We start from the raw sequence: 11,773 nt of genomic DNA, 5'->3' as shown, positions 1-11,773 counted from the left end.
TAAACTTATATGAAGGTTTATTTATTCATATATCATCAAGTGGCATAAAATTACACCAAATTTGTTTGAAATGCAAAAAAGAAAATATAAATGCATGATATTTAAGTGATAAATAGTAAAATTTGAAACATTTATTCAAAAATCACATTTGGTATTCATGAATCACGGGCTACATAGATTTGACTAGTGAAAGGATAGGGGAGAAGGGGGAGTAATCCAAAATATATTATATATCACAAAATGAGTAATTAAAAATCAATAATTTTTTTTCCATTCCCTACATCAATAAAACTCAACATTGAAAGCCCAAGAGCATGATCTAATAAGGGTTAATTAGATTCAATACTTTATACAAGAGTATATGAGAAACAAAACATTTAGATTAAATCATTTAAATAAGTGAAACTTTTGGTGGTAGTGGGGGTGCTTCCTCATCAGTTTCATTGAGAGGTATCAAAGGTGCCTTCAGCTCTTTGCTGGTTTCACACACAATAAGAAATCCAAGTTCCTTCTTCTAGAAACAAAAATACATACATTAAAAAAAAATTCTTTTTTTTTTTGTGTAAACTACAACTATAACAAACGTAGGAAGCCGAGACATTAAGTTATTGAACATTTAACTAATGGTAAAGTGAATAATTCATGTATATTCCAATATATAAGTCTATTTTAAAACCCCTAAAATTTAATGAAAATCAGGAGTTGAATTAGACACAGGTAGTAAAGTTGGACATTTGCAGTTCGTGAAATATCAATGCATTTATGAACGATTAACTTTGTATCAATTTACCCCTTACATAAGCAACTTTTAATATGCAGAGATGATTGTGCTCCAAAAAAAATCTGAATTTTCAGCACTCTGGAAGTTTTTGGAAATCCAAGGCAAAGAAGTTTCAAGAAATCATGGATCATATTTATGTATATAAATTCTTGTATAATTTATTCAGAAATATTAGAACTAGAATTTATACATGGCATCTATTTCATTTGCGAATATTTTTTTTTTCTGGTAGAATAATAAATGTGATTAGACATAAAAGTAAACTTATACATAATTTTTCATTTAAATTATGCTGCATATAATTTATTTAGAATTTCATGTTATGGAAAATCAATAATTTAAATTTATAAAGACATTCATTTTTTGAAATTCGTCATTAATGATTTTACTCAAGAAATTTTGAGTTTGGTTCACAATCACCCTTGAATATGTTATATACAATTAATTTTGTATTTTTTTACATATAAAAGATTTTTTTAGAAACAATATTTTAAATTATGTTCAGAAAAAAAAATTTAATTAAGAAAAGTAAAGATGAGAGTATTTCAAAATCTAACACAATTAAAACTCTAAAGCATACCACAAAGTTACACATTTAAAAATTCCATAACATCATCTGTGTCGGACTCTATAACGCTAGCAGTGTCCATGGGTGCAAGTTGGAAAAAAGGCCAAGACTGAAAACTTTTTGACTGAAATACCTAACATACACAATACCCCCTCGACATATGCAAACTATCTAAGAAAGCTTTACCATAATACATTAAGATTAAATACTGTACAAAAAATATTTATTCATCTGTCTTTTGATAAAATAACAACAGGACATAAGAAAATAGACCAATAACGTAGACCTAAAAATATTTTTATGGACAGAAGAAGAAAAAATCCGATTTCCGTCTTCGAGTCAGTCTTGTTTCCGTCCGCGGACATTTTCGAAAGACGGAAATCCGTCCTGGGGACGGAAGACTTGCACCCATGGCAGTGTCATCATATGGATCCCATTTTGCATTCTCACCCGCAGAGTCCCCCCCCTCCCAAAAAAATAGTCTACACCCCATCAAATATTTTTAAAATTCCACACTTTTTAAAAAGATTTTGCAATAAAATAGAAATTTTAACATTGTTTAACTGGTCAATTGTGGCATTTTTATCAGTGGCCACTTTTTAAAAAATTGCAAATAGCTTACAACAGGAAAAAAAAAAATAGATGACATTAATAATGTTAAAGCCACACTTTCTAAGCATTTCTCAAAATATGGTAAACATTGCAATTGTAAGGTTTATTTTTAAAATGAAGAAAATTTTTTAAAAAACAAGCATGAAATAAAATATTCAGAATACTATAAAATATTCATAATAATTACGTATTTATTAAAACATGCATTTTTGATGAAAGAAATAGGATTTTGGTGGCAAATAGCAGTCAATTTTTAAATTACAAACAGTTGTATTTAGAGCCCCAGTGACTACCACTAATTTTGCCATTTCACAACATGCCAACAAGAAAACTTTTAGTTATAACAGATTTAACGTGTTGCATACAAATCCCAATTGTTTAGTTAACCACCCAAATAAAATTCAGGGTCTCGGTGATACTGTGTCCAACTGGGTCAGTTTAGACGATTTTTCTCTCATTTAAAAACCTTAGAAGGTTATAGATTTTTTTTCCTAAAAAGAATGGCACGACAGTAGAAAAAGTGAGGAAAATTTTGATAAGTGTCTTGATCAACAGATGAGTGAGTAATAAAAATTTGATCATTTGAATAAATTCTTACTTTAGAAGATATACGATGATGGGGTGCAGTAACGGCAGTTGCACAGCACAGCCACAATAGAGCGAAAACAAATCCAAAGAGAATCACAACCAAAATCCATCGAGGAATGCCCGATTGGTGGGAAATGCAATCCATCCAATCAACTTTTGCTTCTTGCCAGTTCGATTGATAGTCTTTGGAATTACTGTCTTCATCATTGGATACAGCTGCAAAAAAATATATGTGCAATTTAAAACTGATGTGCATACAATTATAATTTAAGTAATACACATTTCATATAAAGGGTTCTACAAAAAGTCAAAATATTTCAAAGTCAGGGGAAATTTTAGGAGTATAATAGATTTTTGCAATTAAGAATATAAACTAAACTAAACTCAGTGGCGCAACAGCCCATAGAGCAGATGTTCCGGTCAGGTAGTCAGCCGAACGCGGAACCCCCAGTGTTTAGTTCCCAAGCAGGCTTGGTACTCATTTATCGACCCACTGAAGGGATGAAAGGCTGAAATTAAGAACATACACAAGCAAAATTGGTACTCTGGGTTAGACCTGCCAACGCTCGTGAAAATGCGCAAATCGTTTGGCGGCATCATAATGAAAAGACAATTTCCAAAAGAAACATTCGAAACACATTAAATTTATCAAATAATAACAACAAAAAATGTTAGTGTAAAAATATGCAATAAAAAGAATCAAAACTAAGTAAAAACCTCTATTTTTTGTATAATTACACACTAAATTATCCTAGAATCTAACCGTATATATTATTACAAATCATTTTGGCAGTCAAAAATCCTTGATAGCTTTTAAAGCGTGAACAAACAAGTCCTTATCCTTGTACAGTTGCTGCCGCATAGATTTGTTTAATTACACTAAAGAACACTAACTCGTGTTGTCAAGGATTACACGGTAAGTCTGATAAAATTTGCGGTTATTGGCACAGAAGCTACCTTTTGGCGATAATATCGGGTTTGGCGAAAATGGCAGACGGTATAATCCCAAAGTACTGGAAATCCTGATAAAGTTACACCTTAATTTAGAGGATAGCAACAATTCAACAAAACAAAATTAATTCATATACTTAAAATTTTTTAATTTCTCATTTTAAACAGTAATAACAGAATTGAAAAAGTTGACTTACAATATTCCAAACTTTCGACAACTTTTGGACTGGTCTGCAAAACAATCATTTTTCCAGAGTCTTCTTGAACGTACACTGTCCAACTGGTGGATATAAACTGCTTAACGTGACGTGTCATAGAATTGTATGCACTTTTAACATACATCAAAGGTGTGAGAAGGTGGAGAGTTTGGACCTCTTCCTAAATAAGTCAAATTAAAAGAATAAAGGATTTTCCAATATAAGAATTAAGGACTAAATTGTCTACAAATTTAAGGACGCTGATTCTTTAAGAAAATATGTGAAATTAAAAGAATAAAGGATTTTCCAAATTACAGGGCCAGAATATAAGAAAAGGAATAAATTGTCAGCCAATTTAAGAATGCTGATTCTCTAATGAGAGCAGTTTCTAGGACACCAACATGGATTCGCAGATATACAATTGGTAATAGTTCAGTAATTCCTGCACTTAAGCAAAAAAAAGAAACGTTTTTAAGAAAACTCAGATTTTTTTAAAAATAAAGTTACACAAAAATTTCTTGTTTTTTTTTTAACATACAGTCGAACCCCCGGTTTAACGAGCCCCTATTTACTGAATTTCGGGATTTAATAAAGTAGATTTATAGGAATCAACGAATAGTGACTCTGACACAAAAGTCGATGATAGTAATCAATCTCCAGTAAAAACTGTTACTTTTTCTGATGCTTTGCACAGTTTGGAAACAGTGAAAACTTACATAATGCAGCAAGATGTAAATGAAGGATCACTTTCTTCTCTTCACGACGTCAAAAAAGAACTCTTTAAAGTAAGAAATCAAGGAAATAAGCAAACCTTACTCACGAAATACTTTAAAATTTCAAATTAATCAGCGTGTAATCATTCGCTGTATTTTAAGTTTCTGAATATAAAGTGTAAAATTTCTATTTATTTTGTGTATTTGCTTATTAGATATGTTCAAATTTTCCATAAGGTAAGTCAATTTTTTTAAATTTTGACCCCGATATTACGAATTATCCTCGATTTAGCAAATAATGTTTTTAGTCCCTATGAATTCGTTAAATCGAGATCTGACTGTATTTACATAAAAAAAGTGGAAAAAATAACACAAATACGGAAAATCGTTAAATAGTAGCAAAATATGATGATTCTCTAGTGAAAATCAACCATGATATAGTGATGGAGGGAGATAAGAGCTTTTTATTTATTTCTCCCACATGGAACGTTCTATACCATCAAGTCAAGGGCAATTTTCTCTAACAATGGAAGTAGACTACTAGACACACTATGAAAACTTAGGTGTTTATTTTGCTATATGCTTGTTTCATGGCATATACATACCTGCCAACTTTTACGCATTTGGCGGAAAATTTTATTTCTATCTTTAAAGTGGTAGTAAAATGTATGCTTTTTATATATTCCTTGCATTTATAAACTTAATTTATAATCTTTTTGACCGCACTATTTTTATAATAATTAAGCATATATATTAATAAGTAATACTGTTGAGGTAGTCTGCATAAGCCTTTTCAAAATACAGTGTATGTTTCTGCCTAAAATTGTAATTTAAATTCGAATTTACTACCACTGGGGAAAATCAACCTCGGAAGGATTAAAAGTTGGCAGGTATGCATATAACAAAATTTCTGAATTTGAAATTTCTTAAACTCTTTTTTAGTTAAATAATATTTATTCTTGCTGTTAGCTTGGAATACTAACAACAAAATTTTGGAAAATACGAACATTTTAGGACATTTAATAAAATTTTTAATAATTAAGGACATTTTTTAAAAAAAAGAAAATTAAGGAATTTAAGAATGACTGTAAACCCTGAAACTAATTAAAAAAAAAAAAAAAACTATTTTGCATACAATAATATTTACAAAAGCAATACATTGTTCAGCATACAAGCTTAGCATCAAAAATTCATTAGATAAAAATGGAAGAAAATATAATTACGGTTTCAACTGGAGGTGGATAAGCACAACATCCATAATTACAAGCATTATTTGCAGATTCATTCACAAATGCTTCTGAACAAGCTAAATAAAGAAATATTATTAATTAATAACTTTGTTCAAACAATAATATTTTAATTATGTACAGATATTACAGTGAACTCCTGACTATCCGCTCAAGGGTTTATCTATGAAGTAGTTCAAATACTGTATAATATAGAATTAACAGGGTGTGTACCCAAATCTTTCAACAAAAAATAAGAACCTTTTAAGTACTTTTAAAGCACTCAAAAAATATTTTCAAGTACTATATACATTAACAAAATAATTTTCAAAGACTTGATCATGATAAAATAACTAGATTCTAACAAAGAACTCGTTTGATGATTATATTAGGCATTATAAAATGATCAAGAGATTTTTTGGTTTAACATCAGAGGGTGGGAAATGAAGCCTGAAATTGAGAATATCTGGCAAAATACAGCAGAGTTGCACAACATGAGAGTACTAGAATCTCACCAAACCCAGCTCAGTAGACGCAGATTCAGACTCGCAAGAATTTCATCAAACATGTAAAATGATAGGCGTTTTTATACACTATGGACCAACGACACGCCGAAATAGATTGTGAATAACATTGAATAGAACAATGTCAAATGCATGCATTTGTTTAACAAGTGGCGAAAATAGACATGGTAAAGGAAAAAAAATCTCATTTTAGAAAAGGGAAAATTAAGCACTTTTAAAACACCTAATAAAAAAAGCACCTTTAAGGGCTTTTAAAAAAAGAAAATAAGCACCTTTAAAAAATGCTATGAACCATGAATTAAACAGTATTTACAAAAATCCAGACATAATTTTATTAACATCCAAATCTTGAACTGGACATCCAATTAGAACTAGGACAACCAAAAAAGTATTCATAGCCAAACCTACTAGCATGCATTAGAAAGAAAGGCTGTTATTAATTAGGTGCATAGACTGTCAAAATAGTAATCTAAAAACAATGAAAATTACAGGATAAAAAGACAAAGCTAAAGATAAAGCCACCTGGTATCCAATTCTGAAGAAGTCCAAGGCCCGCCCTTGGCTGTCTTGAACATAAAATGTTGCTATAAATAAAAATTTTTATTATGCACCATAAGTATTTTGCCTTGTGATACTTTGTTTGCATGAGATAGTGTCTCATAATATTTTGTTACATAATACTTCGGGTGAGATTTATTACATGTTTTTTTGTCAATGCGAGTCATGATGTTTTGCCGATATTTTGTCACGATTGCCTTCCAAGAAACATTGTCTCTCCATTCTATACTCTATTTGGATGCTGTCTCAGAATACATTGTCAAGGCGTTATTTCTTAACACAATGCTTTATTTCCATAAAAGCCTACACCAAAAACATTTTATTCGTTTGTTAGTCCAACACAGAACTTTGTCCATGATTTCATTTCTAGCAGTGATTCCCATCATTATCCTTAATATTTTTAGTGATGAAAAATTCTTGACTACTTAATAAAACACTTTACAAATAAATAGACATTTTAATTTTATAAAACATATACAGGTGAAGTTTTTCAACCACTTTGCACATAATCAGGAGTTGACTTGATATTTTGATTTCATTTAAACTACAATATGAACATCAGATAGTTTTACTGAATAATTTAAATGCTTATGCAGAATAAACAAAAAATATTTACCTGCAATACACAATATTGTTGTTTTATTAACATCCTGTATATCTTTCGCAAGACCGATTACAGTATAAAGACGGCAGCCTTCAGCACAAGACTTCTGTAAGCCCTAGGAAATAAAACAAACATTATTACAATACAAAATCTTACAAATACTAATACAAATCTTACAATATTAATCATCAATACAAACTACAACATTAATTATCAATACAAATCTAGAAAGACCTGTTTCTGACATTAGAAATACCTCCTTTTATCAAACATGAAAATATAATTTAGATCAAGAATGCGAAACTCTTTCACAATAGGGGGACATAAAATCCAAAAAAATGTCATGTTGGGGACTAACACATGTGGGGAAAAACTGTAATTGTAAAAATAAAGGGTGTATTTAGATCCTAATTAAAAGTACAGTAGAGAACCATTTATCCGGTATCCAGATAACCGGGAAAAATTTTGCTCGAATTTTCCGCCATTTTAAACTAGAACGATTTTAAACTAGAACGAAAAAAGCGGAAATTGGACTCATCCTTGAAGTTGAGTAGAGGAAAATGTAAGGAAGGGGAAGACTTTTCCCCCCGTTTACCCAGAGAAACGTCATTTCCTCCGTGACCTTGAAGGCAGGCAAGGGAGGAATGTTTTATTTTTTCCTTTAGGCCGTCAATCAAACTCAAGAGTGTGGCATGCTGATTTCGTTTTCTGCTTGATTTAAGAGGGGGGTGGGGAAAATGCATTGCATGCATATCAGTGAACAGAAAAAGAAAAGAGAAAAATATATTTATTTGACATCGACTAATAAAAATAAAATCTTTTTCTTTTGAATAAATTCTTATTCTTTGGAAATGCGGTGTCAATTACAAGTTTTTCTTGGTGTGGAATCACATCTGCTGTAATTAAAAATCTTGTTTTTATCAACAAAAAAATAAAATAAAAGGAGAATTGTTTATTATTTTAAACATAGGATTATTTTATGAAGCAGATTGCAGTTTTGTTTTTCTGATTCCACTACTTTTGATTTTTTTTTCTTTTCGCGATAAATTTCGCACTCAATAAATTAATTCTTTTTATTCATAAATTTTATCATTAGGTTTTTTTTTTTTTTTTTTGAATTCCGTTGATCTTGCCTTGTTTCGGGTTTTAATAATTATGCTAGTGCCTTTTTTAATTATCGTTTCGGTTCGATAATTTTCAAGTGTTTTTATTTAGATTAATAAGTTTTCCTTTTATTTTATCGTTTCCCCCGTATAATTAGGTATGAAATATATTGCGTTATTTAATCATTGGTTTTGTTTAGATTATTTAATTTGGAATTTTAATTATTTTTAAAAAATAAATATGAGAATTTTGTATTTTTTAAACTTGATTTTCTTGTCTAAACTTGCAAATTTTTTTGTTCTTTTAAATGTTATATTTCTACCATTTTTTTTTTTCTTTTTAAAGTTAGGAGTACCTTTCTTTTTTCTCTTACTTTATGCATTACACTTTTTCCTTGTACTTCGGGTTCGATAAAACATCGATTAACGACACTTTTTGGTCGATCCAGAAAACCGGGAAATTCAGATATCCGGGATAGCGATGGTCCCGAGCATCCCGGATAATTGGTTCTCTACTGTAACATGCATATACGAGCAAAATCGCAATAAAAAAATGCATAAGAGATTACACTCAACTGCAAATACTGAACTAATGGCCATAAACAAAGCTTGAAAAATGAAATGGCTTGCCCAAAAACAATAACTAAATAAAAGAGTAGGAAGATTGGTAAAATAATAATAAAAAAAAACTTTCTAATACAGCTGCATTTTTTTTTCTAACACCAAAAAATAATTACTTATTTTTATAGTTACTTATTAAAAAAATTCTTATAATTTTTATAAATAACTAAAACTGTGCATAAACTAGTTCCAGTGCATATCTGATTAGGTATTCTGATAGCTCTATGTGGTTTAAATGTAGAAAATATTGATTACGTATGAAAAGTGCATTATCAGAAATGTAAAAAAAAAAAATTCAATTATTTAATCAAAAAATTAGAATAATTTATTATAAACTAAATCCTCAGCTATATTATACGAGGGGATAATACCATAACTGTATGCCAACTCACTTGTAAATTTATAATATAAATGAAGCGGACAGCCAGAGAGTTTGCATGAGTGGTACATGTAAAAAATCTCGTCGACCAGAAAAGTTGCTGAAATTCCACCAAATTGTAAGCAATGCAATGGGTTGGTTGGTGTCGTATCCTCTATAGAATCACATTTCATGGTGTGCTTGAATAGTTTTTGTTATTTCTATGGCATTAAATGAATACAAATCCTCTTCTGTGGGGTAGTTTAAGAGGTGGAAGGCCTGCAGCGACTGCAGGGCAGTTAAAAACGTGATATAGTGTCAGTTCCACATTAAGACAGTTGCCACAGTTTTGATATTTTCTAGTCCTATCTGTAGAAATTTTCATGTTTTTATGATGTTTTGTTCTTAGTCTGATGAGAGTAGTGGCTGTCTTCCTATTGATGTCAAGATTAGTTATTTGATCGTGGGCTTTGATTTTTAAAAGGGTGAATAGTCTTGACTTTACAAAAGCATTTGCATCTGCCAACGTGGTTGGGATTGTATTTTGATTGAAATGCAATGTGTATTAATACTAAAAGCACATTTATTTTTTGAAGAAAAATTTTTTCAAATTATTGCTCTAAAATGCAAGATTAAAAAAAAATTCTGTTTATTTGCAAAAGTAACTGAACATTATAAAAAAACTTTAAATTCATTTTCTTTCAACTATGAAAAACATAACCTTAAATTAATTTTTATTTAACTATGAAAAAGAAAACTATTTTAATGAAAAAACTTTGACACAATAACCATGCATTTGGAAAATAGATTTCCACAGTAGTGTAAAACTGTGTTGTTTGGCACTACTTTTTGTTTTTTTGCAAAAAGCAATAAACAGAATTGTACAAAGCATTCTATGATGATTTTATACCTATTGAGTTGGTCTCTTCTAGAACGGGTATTTTAATTTCTCGAGTACTTCTCTGGGTATCAGCAAAATTTTGGCAAAAAAATTTGCGACGATGCCATTAAGGAAATCTATCTCGAGCATGAAATAAATATAAATACATATATATACAGTGTATATGATATTTACTTTCCCAAGTTTAACCCTTTCTTTTTCTTCATTTCTTACAGGTTGCCGCAAAAATTGGTGCTAATTTTGGGTAAACAACGATAAGAATATCTCTCCATATTTGTATTCATCAGGAATTATTTTCACAACATGAAAGGATATACAGTACAGAACCCGTTATCCGGAATTCTGAAAACCGGAAAACCAAAAAACCTGAACGAAATTCCATAAATTTTCCCGCCAATTAAAAAAAAATAATAATAATTTTCGCTCATAAAATTTTAGGATTTTTCTTCTTTTTTGAAAGATGTTTACCTTACAATCATTTTGGAAATAATCATTAGTGTTTTACTTCATCGTTTTTTCTTCTTTTTAAGATTATTTTCTAATATTTTTTTTTTAGTTGGGTTTAACAATAAAAAAAACGGCTTTTGGTAGCGATTCAGAAAACCGGAAAAATCAGTTATCCGGAATAGCGATGGTCCCGATCGTTCCGGATAATCGGTTCCCTACTGTATCTATATTATAATAAGTACTTTCTAAAAGCACATGAATTACTTGTGCGTTATTACATCAAATTATGAGTATGATTACTATAAAATTTATAAAGAGAACAAATCAAATTATTAAAAAAACATTATTAAAATATAAAATTCTATGTTTATAATTGAATTATAAAAATACTTAATAAAACAGTAGCAACGTCTTAGATTTCATAATATTTTTCACAAACATGTTTGATGTAAGATTCAGTAAAAAAATTTATAAAGGTATTTTTTAGAATATTTATTCAGTAATAAAAAATTAATTTTTTTTGGTATAACTTACAGGTGAATTGTCAAAAAAAGTGTCGCAGCCAGTTTCACAAGATGATGCTCCATTAAACAATTTTTCTAAAACAGCACAAGAAACAATGTGAAAACATAAAATACTAAAAATTAACAGAGGAAAAAGATGAAAATAAAGCATATTTCAAAATAAATTTCGTTCGTCTGACTAAATAAAAATTAAAACTATATTTTCTGAAATTAAAATATAATGCAGAAATGTCGTCAAATACGATTTTTTTCTTGTATAAAAACAAAACCTTTATCTCGATTAAGATGATGTCCCTTAATCCTGAAACGAAGTAATATCGATAACTGGATTTAAGCGATGTTGCCGTTGCCTAAAACTATCGATCGCATTTGCTTCACTTTAATTTTATTCTCACTGTAATGAAACATTTTCATGCGATTGTACGCTACTATTTCCGGTGTATTTTACAGCAATTTGGTCATGGTTCACAACGTGATGATTGTGCTTTGAGATCCTT

At 29.7% G+C, this 11,773-nt stretch overlaps 1 protein-coding gene across 1 annotated transcript; it reads right to left on the bottom strand.

Annotated features, from left to right (window-relative positions):
- LOC107446411 (transmembrane protein 59) lies at positions 1 to 11,573 on the bottom strand. Its single transcript, XM_087164529.1, has 6 exons — positions 11,287 to 11,573; positions 7,335 to 7,437; positions 5,634 to 5,716; positions 3,698 to 3,878; positions 2,560 to 2,765; positions 1 to 514 (listed from the first exon to the last, which is right to left on the bottom strand). The coding sequence occupies exons 1-6, from the start codon at positions 11,425 to 11,427 to the stop codon at positions 392 to 394; spliced, it is 837 nt and encodes a 278-aa protein (XP_087020655.1). The 5' UTR covers positions 11,428 to 11,573; the 3' UTR covers positions 1 to 391.
- Positions 11,574 to 11,773: the final 200 nt, after the last annotated feature.

The sequence above is a fragment of the Parasteatoda tepidariorum genome, chromosome 5, assembly GCF_982258835.1.
Source record: "Parasteatoda tepidariorum strain Cologne lab strain chromosome 5, Ptep-v5.0, whole genome shotgun sequence".
NCBI lineage: Eukaryota > Metazoa > Arthropoda > Arachnida > Araneae > Theridiidae > Parasteatoda > Parasteatoda tepidariorum.
This window is presented reverse-complemented; position numbering and strand designations above follow the sequence as displayed.